The sequence below is a fragment of the Mucor mucedo genome (genome assembly GCF_025094135.1).
Source record: "Mucor mucedo strain NRRL 3635 chromosome Unknown EV154scaffold_33, whole genome shotgun sequence".
NCBI classification, from domain to species: Eukaryota; Fungi; Mucoromycota; class Mucoromycetes; order Mucorales; family Mucoraceae; genus Mucor; species Mucor mucedo.
In genome coordinates this window covers 178,667-196,037 of record NW_026252317.1, presented here as the reverse complement: position 1 = coordinate 196,037, position 17,371 = coordinate 178,667, and the positions used below count along the sequence as shown (strand labels likewise).

The following is a 17,371-nucleotide window of genomic DNA, read 5'->3' as shown; positions in this document are numbered from 1 at the left end:
ATCAATTACACAAGCTATCACTAAAAAGTTTCAATTACATATACGTAGCCTACAAAATTGATCTTGAGAGGGTTTTATGTTGGTGAGTGTAATAAAACCTTGATAACTAAGAACTGGAATGTAGTAATCATGATTCTTATTTTTTGTAACAATGAGTTCATTCCTACTTGTTCTCCGTATGCCTTTTTTTTTTCTTTCTTTCTTGCTCACTACACTTGGCTAATTAAGCATGGTTTTTAAACACACCTTCTCGAGTTGGGTAGTTTTTTTTCGGATCTTAGTTTGATTCTCTGTTTATTTATTTTTTGTTAATTATGCATCTTTTCAGTGTTACAAATGCAGTGATTGGCGAAAAAAAAAAAAAAAAACTTGTTCAAGATACGAGTCTTACCTGACAATTAGAAGCAATGATATAGATTTTTTAAAAAAAAATATCATCCCTACGAATTTGTGTGGATATGCAATCAGTGAATCAATCACGACCTTACTTCAAGCGGATCAGGCTCACTTCTGTCAATAATCTTGACTTTCACTTAATAAATTATAAGTAATGGTGCACATTGGGTGGTAATCACTTTAAAAAACAAGCGCACAAGATGAGAAGTTGTAGCTTACGTGCTACATATACTCTTGTGAATGTCCATTCTCTAATTTTTTCAGTAACGATATCTAGGCTTTTGGGATCTTTTTGCATATATATTTTTTTTGAAATTCCGCCAATCAGCGGCTTATGGCATAGACGATAAATAGGGACACAAGTAATATGCTTATACTATGTGGTACGACAGGAATATATGGCATTTAGGCCCACACAACAATGTACAATTTACGATTTGGTTTGGTCAAACTCGTCCACTTGGAAAACCAAATGTCTTCCACAGCAAAAAAAAAAACACTTTTTATCAAGTATCAGTAAATGTTTTATTATTTATTTAATTTATACATGGACAAATAGAAATAGTATTCTAATCTGAGACGGTATCTTTAAATTCACCAAAGGTAAGCAACTCAAGATCTTTAGGAAACGTGATCAGAATTGTAATTCTCGGTTTGACCATACCAGACTCGGGCTCTATATCCACCAAGATGTCCGACACCTCCACAAACCCATGTTTTCGATTCCTGGTGAAAGACCTGTAAGTTGTCACCTCGTCCCCCCTCTTGATCTGAACAAGTGTATTTGAATACCTCTGCAACACATACTGAAAATTCAACGTTGCTTTTTTCAAATGCGTCATCTGAGTAAAATCCAACCTGATCCTGTTGTAGGTGACCTTACAATCATACACGATACCATCATGAATGACCAGTTCATAAATATATCGCATCAAAAACCCTATTCTATCAATCAGGGGACCTGTCAGCGCTGCATTGTTCAATTGCAATTTGTACAATCCAAACCGTCCGTCCTCATTCTCAAAGTACGCATCATGAACTCTTGCGCATGAGATACCTTGACAGTGTTCAACTTGGTCTCCATTGGCATTGGTGTCAATCTCTAAGCTAACCACGTTGGGGAAATTAACAAAGGCAAATGTGATGGCTTGGATAAGATAAGGCTCGGGTACAGACAGATGCAACACGCGCGTAGCATCTTCAATAAAACGATTGGGGTTCCAATAACTGAGAAGACGACTCGTGGGTTCCATCAAATTATGAACGATAGCCATATCCGTGCCGGTTTGATGAAAGAAGTCGGAATATTCCAAGCATTGACGAATGACCAAGGCATGATGACGAACACTTACATCAAAACATAAATTACACTTGTTTAAGAAGGCGGCAGATTGCATATAAGGGTGGACCTCGTACGATGAAGGGTTATGTGTCAGGGTTAATTTGATATGACAATCATCCACTTTTCGACTTTCTTCAATAGTACGTGCTATATTCGACCACAGTAAAGTATTCACATCCAGTACTTGCTCTCCTGTCGGATCCTCTTCCTTTTCGGAATACTTGGTGTCAATTTGCAATCGAAATCTTTTGGATTTACATACATGTTGTATAAACCGGGTGAGTGTGGATTTAGCGCGTTTATCTTTAATCCATTCTTTCAAGGTGTTGTGTTGAGACAAGTGTAGAGTAATACTATCTAGTCTATGTGCAGGAATATACGTTATCATGTATTCCATTTGACCCACGTCAAAGGACTCCAACGTTAAACGTAAATGGCGAAGCTTTGGGTTATACATTTTTAAGGGTCCACTTGATTCACACAACGTGGGGACAGGATATTCGGTACTACGAGGACCAGGTTTATCAGCACGCAAATAATTGAAAGTAGGACTATTCAATATCTCTAGCTCGATCAAGTTGGGACACATACGCAACACTTTGGCGAAAAGTAGTCGATCTCTTTCTTCATCGCGAACCTTCCATGCATCCGAGTTGTAGATGTAAACATGGGTCAGACTAGGGTAATCACGCAAGTAACCAATGTGAATAGCGTCTTTGGGGTATACGTTTAAATGAGTGATGCATTGGCGTCTTTTATAGCACACACCATAATAGATTGTCTTTATTTGCTCGTCGGCTAAGGGATCATTGATTGTGCTGACCATGACGTGTTGTAGATCTCTCATGGATCTAGGACAATCATCCAAGGCCGATTTCAAAGCGCATAGAATGGTGGGAGCGTCGTTTCGTCTACGCAGATCAATGACTTTAAGCTGTGATAGATTGGAGAATAAACGAAAGAGGGACATTCCCTTTCCGTATTTCATGGGAAGTACATAATTACCAAATTCTAAGGTTTTTACTAGCGTGTAGTGATTTTTAAACAGTTGTTGGTTTTGGTTATCCATGACACATCCCTTTATTCTCTCTAAATTCAGTGAGCTGTAAAAGATGGCAAGTGCTGGATTATGCCACGTTTTACATACTAGCATGCATTGGTACACAGTTTTACGAGATACATTATGGATTATCCTATCAATTACCTCGCTTGGGATTTTAGAAATATGCATTTTAAAATAAATATAAAAGATAGAGTAGCACGCCCAACTTTTTTTTTGGGGGCTTGTATTTGACAGGTAACAATGAGCCATTGGTAAGCCACAATGTTGCTAGTTGTGTACCATGAGAATTTAGTAAAATGCACCCTGCTGTAAAATGAACCAGACGATTCATACATAAAAAAGACCTTTTTTTTTTTCATAATAATAGGCAGGTAAGAAGTTTTCTTGTAACCAGGAAAAAGTTTTAAAGACATATCCGCTAGTATAAATATTTTCCCAATTTAGACTTTTTTTTTACATGAAGAAAACGGGAATACACACGGGGAAGAATTACTTGGACACACAGGTGATAAAATGAAGACATTTGTTGAGCCAATAAAATAGTCCACCACCCCATTCAGTAAAATCTTCCAAAACGGTAATTGAGGAAAGGTATCCCCCCCCCCTTTTTTTTTTGAGGATTTCGGTTTTATCCATCTTTTGTCTTCTTCCCCAGTCTGAGTCCTAACGGTAAAGTTGCTATGCCAGCATACCAAGTAAAGAATTTGATTGTGAGTACTTTGATAAGTCGGTTCTTTTGTTATGTACAGATACGTAGATACTTACTTTTAATAACTGCCCTTTCGGAAAGCACCCGATGCTAAGGTGGAAATGAAACAAGAAGTTCTCTGCATATATAAAATGATACGGTGTGTACTCGGCAGGAATAAATTTTGCGGCACACTGTTTATACATTAATGTCACCCCACCCCCCACCGCTTGATCGCCGATCGTGTATGAATCCCCAGTGTCTACATAGCAACAGCTGATGAAGATCCTACCCTCCTGCAAATAAATAAAATCGTCATGACAAATGTAAAAATGTTGAGTGCCCATTTAATTAGGTTGTAATATCGTGCGAACAAGGGTTTATTAGAATTTTGTTTCACGGGTGCTCTCTCTCTCTCTGGTCATTTTTTAATTCCGATGGATTAAAATGCACTTTTTGAACCGAATATTCCCACAATCAACCTTTTTAATTGAATGCCGCCTTTTTGTCTAAACAATGGGAAATCTCTGACTCAAAAAAAAAAAAAATACTGGTCTAATATGATTACTAACAAAAACCCCCCGAACGATGTATTTGAGAATTCAGAAATATTAAAAGAAAAAAGCATACCAATGAGGTGAGGTTATAAACAATTAGAATTCAGATATGAATTCCTCCCCTCCCCTTTTTCATCGTCAATTTTATTTTTATTTCACATTGCTAGCAAAACCTGTTTCTGAAACAAGATATCCCTCATGACTCATCCCCCCCCCCATTTTTAATATATCATTCATGGAATTGTTGTGCTGCTGGAGGAGAGGGGGTTGTTTAAGTTGTTTGCAACATTGAATTTTGATGCAGGTCCGATATTTTATTTCTTTAAAAAGGAAAAAAAAAAAAAAAATACCTCATCGGTGGCGCCAGGCTTTCCTATGATGCCCCTTTGCGTGTGCTAACCGAGAAAATCTCAAGACACTATCTTGTTTTATTCCCAACTGACTCACGACTGCATTGTCATCCGAGAGCTTCGTATGATCAAACATGAGGCAATAGGATCTCCAGATATATTTCCTACGAAATGAAAAAGATAGAGGGTTACACACTAACCTATATACACTTTTTGATTTTCAAAATGGATAGCTTTTTACCAGCTGATCCTTCTTTGTCGACCCTTCTTCTTCTTTTCCATTTTCTCTAGTTGAAGTTTAATCATGTGTTTTATTTGGAGCACACTGGAGGACTGAAGCACAGTGAGGGCTAACCCGAGAGAGATATTTTTTTTAGTGTGTGTGTGAGAAGATGAAGTGAGACGGTTTACTTACGAATGGAGGGTAATGGATCACGCTGAAGAGTAATGTGAAAGGCTTGACCTTGTTCTACTGCAATCAAGGTATCCAACTCCCCTTCTGTAGGCCAACTTGTAAGATCTTGTAATTCATGACTCTCTAGCAATTGATTAATTTGTCCTTGTAACTCTATTAAAAGTTCTTGATCTTGATTATTTGACATGGAGGAAAAAAAAGAAGGGAAGGGTTTCTCCTCTTTTATCACAACTTGAAAAAAATGACGCGTTTAATTTTCGCAGTGTTTGTGGCACATCAATAAGCATTTTTTTTTTCTTTCTTTCTTTCTAAAACATTGAGCTTCTTCTTTTTAATTCATTAAGAAGTAAAAAAGAAGGAGGTTATAATAGTCTCTTTTCTCTTTGCTGTCTCTCTCTCTTTTTTTTTTTTTTTTTTTTTTTTTCTTTACTCGCCACCTTTTTTTCACGAAACCTTCCTACTTGTAACGACAACTTTTTCTCATCTTATTTTCTGCCCGGGCCCTTTTTTTTTTGTTTTCTTGAAAAAAAAAAGATTGTAAATAATGAACAACAATAACAACAATAACGGAAACAGAGTGATTCCCTTGACTTGTTCAGGACATACACGACCTGTTGTGGACCTTCAATTCTCTCCCATTACAGCTGACGGAAAATACTTTTTAATATCTGCTTGCAAAGGTACGCCCTTTTTTTGTTTATAAAATAAGGTTTCTGTACTTATTTTTTTGCATGTAGATGGCAATCCCATGTTACGCGATGGGGTGACGGGTGACTGGATTGGTACGTTTGGTGGACACAAGGGAGCTGTATGGAGTGCACGTCTCTCCAACGACTCTGAAAAGGCAGTAACGGGTTCAGCCGATTTCAGTGCTAAAGTATGGGACACGCATAACGGTCAAGTACTGCACACCTTTCTTCACGGACATATTGTGCGTGCGGCTGACTTTAACTCAGATTCGACCCGCATCATGACGGGTGGTAAAGAAAACAAGCTCAGAATATTTGATCTTTATAGACCCGATGCAGCACCCATGGAGCTGATTGGTCACGAGGATATGATTCAAGCGGTTGTCTGGGATGAGAAACATCATGCTGTCCTTAGTGCGGGTGATGATGCCACCGTCAGAATATGGGATTTACGTACTATGCGTGAAAGTGGAAAGATTCAATGTGATGCTCCCGTTTCCACCATGACTCTCTCTGCAGATGGTCAATACGTTACTTGGGCTGCGGGTAAAACTGCCAACTTCTGGAGCCCCGAGAGGTAAGAGAAAGAAAAGAGAAAAACTCAATAGTTGTTTACATACATATACTTTTTTGTAGAAGCGTGGATAATGTTCGCAAGATCGAGACAAAGGAAATTACTTCATCTGTATCTCTTCACCCTAACCATAAAAAGTTTGTTGCTGGTAGCAGTGAAGACTTGTGGGTTCGCATCTATGATTTCGATACTGGCGAAGTTTCAGGTAAGTTCTTTGATAGAAAGACCGAAAAAGAGGGGTTACTAAATAATGAAATAGAGGTGTATAAGGGTCATCATGGACCCATTCATACGGTCAGTTACAGTCCTGATGGAGAGATTTATGCAACAGGTTCAGGTAAACTACTTTTAATTGTTGTGAATACCAAAACATGGGATAACTCATCATAAAATAAAAAAGAGGACGGCACCATCAGATTATGGCAAACAGACGCTACCAAGCCTTATGGATTATGGCAAAGAGACGCTTAAAAAGAAAGATCGGAGATGCTTTTCTATTATCTCTCTCTCTCTATGATCATATGCACGGACAATATTTGTAATAAATAAATAAATAATAAAAAATAAAAAAAATAATGACAGCACGAGCAAAAAATGACTTTTTTCATGTGAAAAAATGGCTTTTCCCGACTCCCCTGATTTGCCCGCACTTTGGATGCTCGTCCGGCATCTCCCGATAACTAAAACTCTCTCACTTCATCAGTCTAACGCTAACAAAACTCCGCTAAAAAGGTGGGGAATCCCTTTTTTGTCCGAATTTCAATCAAAAGGCGAAAGCGATCACAAGCCGACAAAAGACACTATAAATACCCTTCTTCCTTTTTCCTTCTTCCTTTTTCTTCTTCTTTACTTTTTATTTATTTCATTTAAAACATATATAACTCATAACAATGGTTTCTTCAAGACCCGGATCTCCTTATACTGGTGGTAGACCTTCTTCTGCCAACTCTGTTCACACCAAGGTCGAGGAAGATCTTCATGAATTCGCTGGTATTGACTATGATAAGGTAAACATAGAAAGAGAAAAAGAAGATATGCATGAAAAACTAATCCAATGATGATGATCATAGGTCACTATTATGCGTAACCCTTCCGTCGCCGTTCTCTATGAACAAGCTTTGAGCTATGAACAAGGTACTGTTATTTCTTCTGCCGGTGCTCTTTGTGCCTATTCCGGTAAGAAGACCGGTCGTTCTCCCAAGGACAAACGTATTGTTGAAGAAGAGACCTCCAAGAAGGACATCTGGGTAATTCATTATAAAGAGAGAGTGTGTTTTATTGAATGACAATGACTTATTCATAATTCCTTAAATAGTGGGGTCCTGTCAACACACCTATTAGTGAAAAGGTCTTCTTGATTAACCGTGAACGTGCTATTGATTACCTCAACACGCGTCCTCGTCTTTACGTATTTGATGGTTATGCCGGTTGGGATCCCAAGTACCGTATCAAGGTGCGTATTGTTGCTTCTCGTGCTTACCATCTCTTGTTCATGCGTAACATGTTGATCCGTCCTACCGAAGAAGAGCTCGAGAACTTTGGTACTCCCGATTTCACTATCTTTAACGCTGGTGAATTCCCTGCTAATCGTTATACTACCGGTATGACCTCTACTACCTCTGTCTCTGTCAACTTTAAGCGTTCTGAGATGGTCATTCTCGGTTCTGAGTATGCTGGTGAGATGAAGAAGGGTGTAAGTATAGATTTTGTTTGTTTGTGTGTGTATGTTTACTAATTTTTGATAAATACAGATCTTCACTGTCATGCATTATCTTATGCCCAAGGCCGGTGTCTTGTCTCTCCATTCTTCTGCCAATGAAGGTCCCGATGGTGATGTCTCTCTCTTCTTTGGTCTCTCTGGTACTGGTAAGACCACTCTTTCTGCTGATCCTAAGCGTATGTTAATTGGTGATGATGAGCATTGTTGGTCCGATGATGGTGTCTTCAACATTGAAGGTGGTTGTTATGCTAAATGTATTGACTTGTCTGGTGAAAAGGAACCTGATATTTTCAATGCTATTAAATTTGGAGCTATTCTCGAGAACGTTGTACTTGATGAAGAGACGCGTGAAGTAGATTACTCTGATGATTTCTTAACCGAGAACACACGTTGTGCTTATCCCATCTATCATATCCCCAATGCCAAGATCCCCTGTATGGGTAGTCACCCCAAGAACATCATTTTATTGACATGTGATGCCTTTGGTGTATTACCTCCTGTCTCCAAGTTGACTGCTGAACAAGCCATGTATCATTTCATCTCTGGTTATACTACCAAGGTACCCGGTACAGAAGACGGTATTGTTGAACCTCAAGCTACTTTCTCTGCTTGTTTCGGTGCTCCTTTCCTCGTGCTTCATCCTCAACGTTATGCCACCATGTTGGCCGAAAAGATGTCCTCTCATAAGGCTGATGCTTGGTTGATTAACACTGGTTGGATTGGTGGATCTGCTGCTACCTCTAAGCGTTGTCCTCTCAAGTACACCCGTGCTATTCTTGACTCAATTCACAATGGTGAGTTGGCTAAGGCTGAGTTTGAAACTTTGGATATCTTTAACTTGAGTATCCCTAAGGCCGTGGCTGGTGTCCCCTCTGAACTCTTGAACCCCAAGACCGCTTGGAATGGTACCGATGCTCAATTCGATGCTTCTCTTCGTAACGTTGGTCAAATGTTTGTTGAAAACTTTAAGACTTATGAATCAGAGTCTACTCCTCAAACTTTGGCTGCTGGTCCCAAGCTCTAAAAAAAAAGAAAAAAAAAAAAGCTTGTATATATTTAAAGAGAATTTTTTTTTTTAAAGAAAGTCCCCCCCCATATATCCCCTCTTCATAGCACATAGATATTTTACTCAGTAAAAAAGAAAAAAAAAAATTAATAATAAATATTTATTTTTGTTTCAAAAAAGAAAAGTTTAAATTTAATTAATGCCAATGTGTTTATTATAATTTATTTGTTTTGCAGAAAAAAAAAAGTAAAATAAAAAAGTTTAAAAAAAAAAATGGTATAGGATTCTAAAAAGGAGTGTATACATTAATATATAAAGGGAAAAATTATAATTTGGGGGGGGGGGAGAGGTGTAAAAAGCATGATAATATAAAAAAAAAAAGGGGGGGGGGGAGGGGTGAGTTTAGTAATATATATAAAAAAAAAGAGCCAAATAGTATAAATTGGAATTTTTTTTTTTTTTTTCTTATAGTCGTAATAAGCCTTGAAGTGCTCTAAGTTGACGTTGGTCTTCTGATGAAGGAAATTTTTCCCATGCAATATCTTGAGCAGGTAGTGAAAGAGAATGATTCATGATGGGAGACAATGGAGTTGAAGATACGGATGAATAAATGGAATGAGGGGAAGGTAATAAGTCAGTCATGATGATATCATCATCACAAGTACTGGGAGAAAAAGATAAGGATGGACTACTATCGATGATGGATTGCTGTGAAAGACATGGTGAAGAAGGTAAATTGTCACCGTGTCTCATACTATGAAGTGTAGCAGAATGACCACCACTTGTATCCAATGGGTTTAATTCAGGATAAAGTCCCTTAGGTACACTAATTTGACCCATAAGAGGATCAGTGGAAGGTTGCTTTAGACGGCCGGCCAAGACATCGGATTTAGAGTAGTACGAAATAAGGTGTAATTTCTGGTTGGTGGCTGTGCAGATAGAGAAACTTTGTTTAATCAGACCATCTCGTTTATAGGAGCATGCTGAAGATGCTTTCGTATGACAGACCGGTACAGAATTAGAAGGTCTACGGGGTCTTCTCTTTGTATCTAATTCGCGGTAAGTAAGAAAACTACCTAATACACGACTGGGAGACCATGTACGACCATCTGTCCATCGACGCATGCCTGCCTCTCTTTCATCCCAAGCAAAAATTGACCCTGAACGAATTTGCATTCTTTCTTTGGATGATAATCGACGTTGTACACGCACAAGTTGATTTCTTCTACAGGCTTCGAAAACAATTAAAGCATCCTGAGGTGTCTTTATGTGGCCAATATAAGTTTCCATCTGCCAATAAAGTGTATATAAATAAATAAATAAAAAAAGAGAGGGAGTGCGGATGCGGATAAAATATAAAAAGAAGTGAAAAAAAAAAATATAAAAAAAATATAAAAACGAAAAAAACGAAAAAAAATAGCACGGTATTTATAAATAAAACGCCAAATAGAAATTTTTTTTTTTTTTTAAACTTTTTTTTTTTTTTTTTTCATGATCAGCATATTATGTCATGAAAGCGCGAAAGAAGTAATGTATGTTTCATGCAAAAATAGAAAGGGGAAAGTAAAAACTGCATTCTTGGGGGGGTCTCCGCGAGGTGTTACCCACTCTCCTTAAAAGCTAAAAAAAAAAAAAAAAAAAAATTGACTCGATCGGGAAATATCTTGATTGCTTTCTGCTAAACTGATGTTATTTTTTGTTGCACACACACATACAACAACAACAAAAAAAAGTCTGGACCTTAATACACAATAAAAAAGCTTTTTTTTTTTATTTTAGCGTATTTCGGACTTTCCTTAAATATGTTTAAAGTCCGACTTGCGCGCGCATTTTTTGCCTCTTTTTCCCCTTTATTTTAATTTATTTTGGCGGGAATAACTTTCTTTTTTTTTTTCTCGATTGTTTTCTTAAAAGAATGTGATTGGCATTCCCTCCCCCCTTATAATTATAGCTGAACCAAATGATGAACCCAAAAAGAGTGGCAATCTTTATTCCGTGTGTAACAATGATGAGCAAACGGTGATTGCATACAACCCTTGTCAGTCATTTAGGGGACCATGAGCCGTTCTAAACCTTAAGAAGCTCGAGAAAGAAATGGGGGGGAGAAGGAGGGAGGAGGAAGGAGAAGGGCAATTCGGAACCTTTTTTTTTTTTTTCTTTTATTATTGTTTCTAAAGTGAGTACAGAGAAAAACATACCTCATCCCACATTTCCATCAAAATGTACTACTATTACTACTACTACTAGAAAAAAATAAATATAGCATTTTTACTTTTAGGGGGGGGGGGGGGTTGATTTTAAAGCACAGTTTCATAGACTTTAAAAGAATGAATTCTCTCTTTTAGCTTATAAAAAAAAAAACGGCTCTTTATATCTCCGATGGAATCGGCAATACTCTTTAAAGTTCTAAATGTATAACACAATGATACCATCAGTATGAGATCATTTTAGAATAATTAGAAGAAAGAAGAAGAATTTAAAAAAAATTTCGTATAATTTGATTGAGCTTGTGACAGGATAGTGTATATCTTGATAGAATGTAGAATAGGGAATGCAAAAATAAATAAAAAAAAAGCTTAAATAATTATATATGATTTAACCTTTCTTACTGTTTCTCTCTCTCTCCCCCCCATAAATCGTTTTATTTGTCAATTTTGTTTCTTCCTTATTTAGTAACCTTATTTGGAGAAAGAGAGATCATTCTTTTCTCTATCTTTTTTTTTTCTTGTCCCCCCCTTAATTGAAGTGCATGTTTTAAATACAAGAAAGGGAGGGAAAAATACTTTTTTTTTTTTTTAATCTGGACGTTTTTAGAGGAAGAGAAAAAGGAAAAAAATCCTTCTGTTTTTATCAAATATGTGTAATTCCTCCTCCTCCTCCTCCCCCCCCCCCATTCCTCTCGCACAATAAAAAAGAAAAGGGAATGTCCTTCGGGGTTTCACTAAAAATTAATTTAAACAAAAAGTTTATTTTTTCCCTCCTTCCGCCGTCGTAGCATTTGCTTTTGCAGTAGGAGCAGCAGCAGTAGTAGCAGTAGCAGCAGTGGTGGCAGCACCAACAGAAGGCTTCTTTTCCTTAATGGCTTGATACCATTCCTTTTCAGTCTTGCCATTCAAAATACCAATAATCATCACAGACATATTGTCATAACCAAGTCCACTTGATGTCTGATCATCTGCAAGACAATTATCCATCATGTCTTCACAAATAGTTGTCAACGTTTTATCCTCGGCTACACCTGCACGGACAAAGTCAACCACATCTTGATTAGACATACAGTCCCAGATACCGTCGCATGCCAACACAAAAAACTCGTCTTCCTTTGTAATCTTGTGCTCAATTATATCAGGGTTACCTTATTTTTATACAAAAGTCAGTCTTTTTCATCACTCATACACCCTAATAATTATAATGAATTCCCTTTTTGTACCTACAAGTAACAACCTGCTTTTCGGCAGGAAGATTTTCACTCTGTTTAAACTCGAAATCTCCAATCGCACGAGAGAGGGCCAAATTGCCTTTTTTGAAAAAAAAAAAAGAAAGTCAATTACAAACATAAAAAACAAAAAGAAAGTCATACCATTCACGCGACCGAATTCAACAAAACCACCGGCATTGATAATTCTTTCCATCTCGGCTTCATCTGTTGGCTTATGATCGTATGAGAGAGGTTTTACTTTACCCCCAACACTGATCACGGCTCTTGAGTCACCAGCATTAGCCTTTTTTTTTTTTTTAATTTTAATAAAGGTGTTATCCTCTTAATCTCTCTCTCTCATTTCTCTTACCACAATAATTTCGTCAGATTCAGTAACAAGAGCAGCTACAGCTGTACAACCAGAAGGATCATACGCAAAGTTATTGTCTACACAAGGGGACGCGTTTTTATATATATATATATAAGCTATCGTTTCTCCTGCTTTAAAATGTGTATAGTAAAGGGAGCTTTACCTTCAATTAAACACTTGTCCAGAGTTAAAAAGGCATCTGTCATGGCCTTTGCATATTCCTTCTTTTCGAAAAATTTACTCTCGAGTACCTTTTTGTATAGTGTCTGACCCGTGTAATGAGCGATAGAAGAGCCTTACATTGGCCAAAAAAACTGTCAGCTCATCTCGCCTTTTTTTCTCTTTCTCTCTCTTTAAAAACTCACCTCCGTGTCCGTCGTATACACCAAAGAAACCAAGGTTTGTGTCTCCCAGCTTCAATAGAGTTGTATGAGCATCTTCCATGGCTAGTCATGGATAATAATAAAAAAAAAAAGAGAGATGAACACAATGAAACCTCCTCCTCCCCCCCCCTTTTTTGTTTTAAGCCGCTCATATACTTACTAAGTCTCCATCCTTGCATTTGAGAACAACCAAAAAAGTACTTGTTGTTAGACCCGTGTGTAGAAGTCTTTTCAGTAATTGGTTCTGATAAAGTTTGTCCCATCTATTTTCATTTACAAAAGAGAAAAGTTGTGTCAATCCTCTGTTATTCATTTACTAAACCTTCACTCAAATAAAAGAGGAAAACCTTATTACTTTTTTTTTTTTTCACAGTTTAATAATAAAAAAGAAGGGATCGATGGAGAGGGGGTTTTTTGGGGGGAGTTACGAAGAAGCAAAAAAAAAAGAGAGAGAGAGAGAAAGAGAGGCCTTGTCACGCCCTCACGTGATGAGGGAAGCGTGTGTGTGCCTAATATAACAATATGTCTGTCGGATTTAAAAGGCCGATCCGATCTTGGGTAACAACAGGCGGCACAGCACGTCCCGAGAAATCATCAGGCCATGGAAAAGCTCAGCTAACAAAAGACCTCCTTTTTGGTGTGTGTAAAACAATAGGAAAAAAAAAGGGGGGTGGGGGGAGGATACACAGCATATGAGAGAGAGAGAAAGAGAGAAGAAAAAAAGTTTAAATTATCCTATCTGAAACCTTGTTTACATTACACTTTAATGAAATGCCTGAGAAAAATAGGGGTGGAATGGGCGCATTTTTCAGCTGATAGGTCCTTAACAACAACAACAACAACAACAACTAAAAAAAACCCGTTATTTTCTATATATTATTTCTTTCAGTCAATGAAATAGGTTTAGTAAGGTTTCAACCAGTTACTAAACTCACATTCATTATATTTATACATGACGGATTTACATATTCATTATGGACTTTTTACCTTTTTGTACGCACCCCCCCCCCTCCTACTCCTTATTCTAATAGGGCATAAAATACATAATTCGTATCTCTTTTGTGGTACAACTCTAATCACTCATGCATATCCATTATAACCTTCTCTCCTTAGAAACATGATTAAACCAAATGGAGAGAAACACTTCTAATTAAACTGACAAAACCCCTCTCATGGTGTCATTTGAGTTATTAATCTACACATATACGTCTGTCTGTCTGACAACATTTTACCCCCCCTTTTTTGTAGTCTGATTTTGAACGTTATTTTCTTCTCTCTCTGAATGACGACTGAGATACGTTTAAGACAAAGAACGTGTTTTTCTTTTTAAAATACGACTAAACCTTTCTGGTGAAACCTTGACCCATTTAATGCATTTTTTTTTTTTCTAATATATTAACCTTTTCTTATTTTTCTATTCGCCGCGACGGCTTCATTATTTTATCCACTGACTTTTAAAAAATTGACATTTTTTTAGAGTCATCGTTGCTCATTTATTCCGCACTAAAAAAGAAAAAGTTTAAAAAAAAAAAGACTTCTACAAGATTCTACCCATTTCTAAAAATAAGCCAATTCTTTTTTTTTTCAGAAATTGCTTTTTTCTAAAAGGAAAAGGGTAATATATCATGTGGTCACACCTTACTCTAATTCTTCCGTCATAGGACCAAAAAAAAAAGAGAGAGAGAGGGCGGGAACCTTTTTGTTGTTGTTTATGGGGGGAGGAGGAGGAAGTAACGGCCCGGGTCACACAAAAGAACCAACGAACCGGTAGAGGAGGTTAAAAAAAGCCGTTTTTATATATAAACCTTTCCTTTTCATCGCCGATCTAGATACAAAAAGGTCCTTTTCTTTTTTTTTTCTTTTTTTTTTCTTTTTTTTTTATTTTTATTGATCGAACGCCTTCATATCTCCCTCGTGTCTTAAAACGTCTCATTTCATCCCGAGACTTATAGATAATAACATGGTCATCATTGTTTATTTGAATCACAATAGACACAAGAGAAAAGAAAGACAACAACCATCGATCCAAAATGATCCCCCCTCCCCTTCTCATTGTTTAAACATGTCTTATTTAACCCTCCCCTTGTTCATCACAAGTTAACATAGGTCATGTTTTCTCTTGCTCAAAATTTACCTCCGAGTATTATTGAGGGAATACTCTCACAGGTATCTCAAAGAGATGTTTATCAATGCATGTTTGTTTGCAAGACATGGTTAATGCAAGCACGTAGTCTAGTCTATCATACCCTCCATCTCCCATGTAAGAGGAACGGATTTGCCACATTTCTTTCCATGGTAGAGTCTTCCCACGCATGCTTTCATTCCGTTCGATCTCTTCAATTGGATGACTGTTCCGTAAATCAAAATCTAATAAAAGACTATTTGTTTCACCAAATATTCTCAAGTTTCCCAAACCTGTGCCACATTGACATGACGCGTATCAAATCCACATCCGATCTAGAATACCTATTGACCATGCTAAATACCTCTTTACATCAATACCCTCTTCATTCTCTCCAGCATGTCCAAATACCTTCTCTGATAGCATCACATATTCCACTCATGGACGCTTATTTTAAGACTTGCTACACAGCACGACAATCACTACAACAGCTCACTCTATATCCTTCTCACATGAACTCTCTCCAAAAACTGTCAGATTTTCCAAACCTGTACCATCTTACCATCTATAACAAGGATTGTGTGGTCATTGAAGAAAATGAACGTGTCATACTAGCTTTTCTCCTTGCATCATGTCCCCACTTGATCACTTTGAATATCTATCATCAGATCAAAAGATCAGATACATCCAACAAACTACTTCCGTGTGAATTATTATCATTACCCTTACGTCATATAGATCATCACTATAGAAACTTGAGAAATTTATCCTTATCAACCACTACCTTGGATACAGCTCAGATGGAATACATTCTATCATTTATATCAACCTCTCACCTAACATCGCTCTCAATCAATCTGGAAAACCATAGGACCTTACAGGAATGGATTGGGGAGGCCTCTATAGACACTGTATTAAGATTCGCACATCATTTGAGTCTCGTATCGAAACTCATGTTTAGAATCGCCAGTAAATACGATGAAACAGATGACCGTCTTACTTTAAACAATGTATTGCAAGTCAATGCATTATTATGGTCCATGGCCAATAGCATCATGACTACAGCAGGAACTAACACTGAAAAAGTTTATCTGAAACTAGACTGCATGGCAGATCTCCATGATTGTTTCTCTGATGAGACCACCACCCCAACGGCGACGACGACGACAACAACAATGGCTTCATTATTAAATAAGCAAGATTTTCAATTTGAAATTGATAGAACAGACAATGGTTCATGGCACCTATGGCAATGTGCTCCATTTTCTATCATGATGGCTCATTTTTTTTCCACTGAAACAAGTCCATCCATACAGCATATAACACACCTAGATTTAAAAGTGCCTGAAAATCAATTGATCGATGGTTTAACTCTGATACTGACCTATTTTACTCGACTCGTCGAATTCACTTTAACTTCTCCCCTGACATCACAATCGATACGAGGCTCAAAAGATGAGGAAGCTTGTTCTTTAGCAACCAAATTTGATGCATTGCATATCAAGCATGTGGCTTTATCTACCTCATGGATCCATACACTGGATAGGTGGCTGCCTTCCATTGAAACCCTTTGGATTGAAGACTGTCTGTTTCCAGAAAGAGATGTTTTGCTGGATTTGAGTTGCATGAAACATTTACATTATTGCTATTTTCAATTTCCAGAGCTGGCGAGTCGATACCCACACGTCCTTGTGAAATTAACGACTCAAAAAGACAATGGAAGGATCACTTATTTGACCTTGGTACCCCAACAAGAAGTAGAACGCCGTGTGTTTGTAGAAATAGACAGTTTGCAGATAAATCAGTTCTTGCTGTCTCATCCTAACGTATTTACAATTGAGATTGTCTTGTCTTGTCTTGACATTTTTAAATTAGACAAGTGGTATGAAAAATAGACATGTATCTATCTGTAGCTACTCCCCCTAATAAAAACCGCTGCTTAAAAAGACGGATGGCGCGGTATATCTCGCGCTTGATAGGATTGGCTTTTTCAAGTGTTTATCTTTTCTGTGTCATTGCGAATGCGTAAATCATGTTTTTAAAGTGAGAACCAGACCTTAATAACACCGAAACGTTTTTTTTTTTTTTTTTTTTTTTTTTTGCGGTAAAAGTCTAATTTGGACCGCGAAAAAAAATTAGACCACGACTCATCTGATAGGGATACGATAAAAAAATATTTTGCCACTCCATCAAAGGTAGCAGATTGTGCTTTCGAAAAGATTTTTCCGTAAAAACCAAGTCTACAATTTTAAAATATGTCCACATATGTTGAGGCAGT

General features: G+C 37.3%; 7 protein-coding genes across 7 annotated transcripts; 3 read left to right on the top strand and 4 right to left on the bottom strand.

Annotated features, from left to right (window-relative positions):
- Positions 1-965: 965 nt before the first annotated feature.
- EV154DRAFT_586068 (uncharacterized protein) lies at positions 966-2,969 on the bottom strand (the record flags this gene model as incomplete). The annotated part of the gene is made up of 1 exon (XM_051606778.1): positions 966-2,969. The coding sequence occupies one exon, from the start codon at positions 2,967-2,969 to the stop codon at positions 966-968; it is 2,004 nt and encodes a 667-aa protein (XP_051458942.1).
- A 1,347-nt stretch (positions 2,970-4,316) lies between these two features.
- Positions 4,317-5,143, bottom strand: EV154DRAFT_504718 (uncharacterized protein). Its single transcript, XM_051601094.1, has 3 exons — positions 4,812-5,143; positions 4,638-4,746; positions 4,317-4,560 (listed from the first exon to the last, which is right to left on the bottom strand). The coding sequence occupies exons 1-3, from the start codon at positions 4,996-4,998 to the stop codon at positions 4,398-4,400; spliced, it is 459 nt and encodes a 152-aa protein (XP_051458941.1). The 5' UTR covers positions 4,999-5,143; the 3' UTR covers positions 4,317-4,397.
- On the top strand, positions 5,098-6,613 carry EV154DRAFT_504712 (WD40-repeat-containing domain protein). Its single transcript, XM_051601093.1, has 5 exons — positions 5,098-5,491; positions 5,549-6,077; positions 6,137-6,279; positions 6,334-6,411; positions 6,475-6,613. Exons 1-5 carry the CDS (start codon positions 5,356-5,358, stop codon positions 6,543-6,545), a joined length of 957 nt encoding a protein of 318 aa, XP_051458940.1. The 5' UTR covers positions 5,098-5,355; the 3' UTR covers positions 6,546-6,613.
- A 353-nt stretch (positions 6,614-6,966) lies between these two features.
- EV154DRAFT_504705 (phosphoenolpyruvate carboxykinase [ATP]) lies at positions 6,967-8,967 on the top strand. The gene is made up of 4 exons (XM_051601092.1): positions 6,967-7,081; positions 7,145-7,321; positions 7,390-7,767; positions 7,826-8,967. The coding sequence occupies exons 2-4, from the start codon at positions 7,154-7,156 to the stop codon at positions 8,816-8,818; spliced, it is 1,539 nt and encodes a 512-aa protein (XP_051458939.1). The 5' UTR covers positions 6,967-7,081; positions 7,145-7,153; the 3' UTR covers positions 8,819-8,967.
- Positions 8,968-9,189: 222 nt separating this feature from the next.
- EV154DRAFT_504703 (Gti1/Pac2 family-domain-containing protein) lies at positions 9,190-10,179 on the bottom strand. The gene has a single exon (XM_051601091.1). It carries the CDS (start codon positions 10,088-10,090, stop codon positions 9,266-9,268), a length of 825 nt encoding a protein of 274 aa, XP_051458938.1. The 5' UTR covers positions 10,091-10,179; the 3' UTR covers positions 9,190-9,265.
- Positions 10,180-11,692: 1,513 nt separating this feature from the next.
- On the bottom strand, positions 11,693-13,491 carry EV154DRAFT_504702 (phosphatase 2C-like domain-containing protein). Its single transcript, XM_051601090.1, has 8 exons — positions 13,327-13,491; positions 13,132-13,234; positions 12,954-13,034; positions 12,752-12,883; positions 12,589-12,665; positions 12,381-12,522; positions 12,235-12,318; positions 11,693-12,155 (listed from the first exon to the last, which is right to left on the bottom strand). The coding sequence occupies exons 2-8, from the start codon at positions 13,232-13,234 to the stop codon at positions 11,767-11,769; spliced, it is 1,008 nt and encodes a 335-aa protein (XP_051458937.1). The 5' UTR covers positions 13,327-13,491; the 3' UTR covers positions 11,693-11,766.
- Positions 13,492-14,814: 1,323 nt separating this feature from the next.
- Positions 14,815-17,193, top strand: EV154DRAFT_504699 (uncharacterized protein). The gene has a single exon (XM_051601089.1). The coding sequence runs from the start codon at positions 15,081-15,083 to the stop codon at positions 16,986-16,988; it is 1,908 nt and encodes a 635-aa protein (XP_051458936.1). The 5' UTR covers positions 14,815-15,080; the 3' UTR covers positions 16,989-17,193.
- The last annotated feature ends 178 nt before the right edge of the window (positions 17,194-17,371 follow it).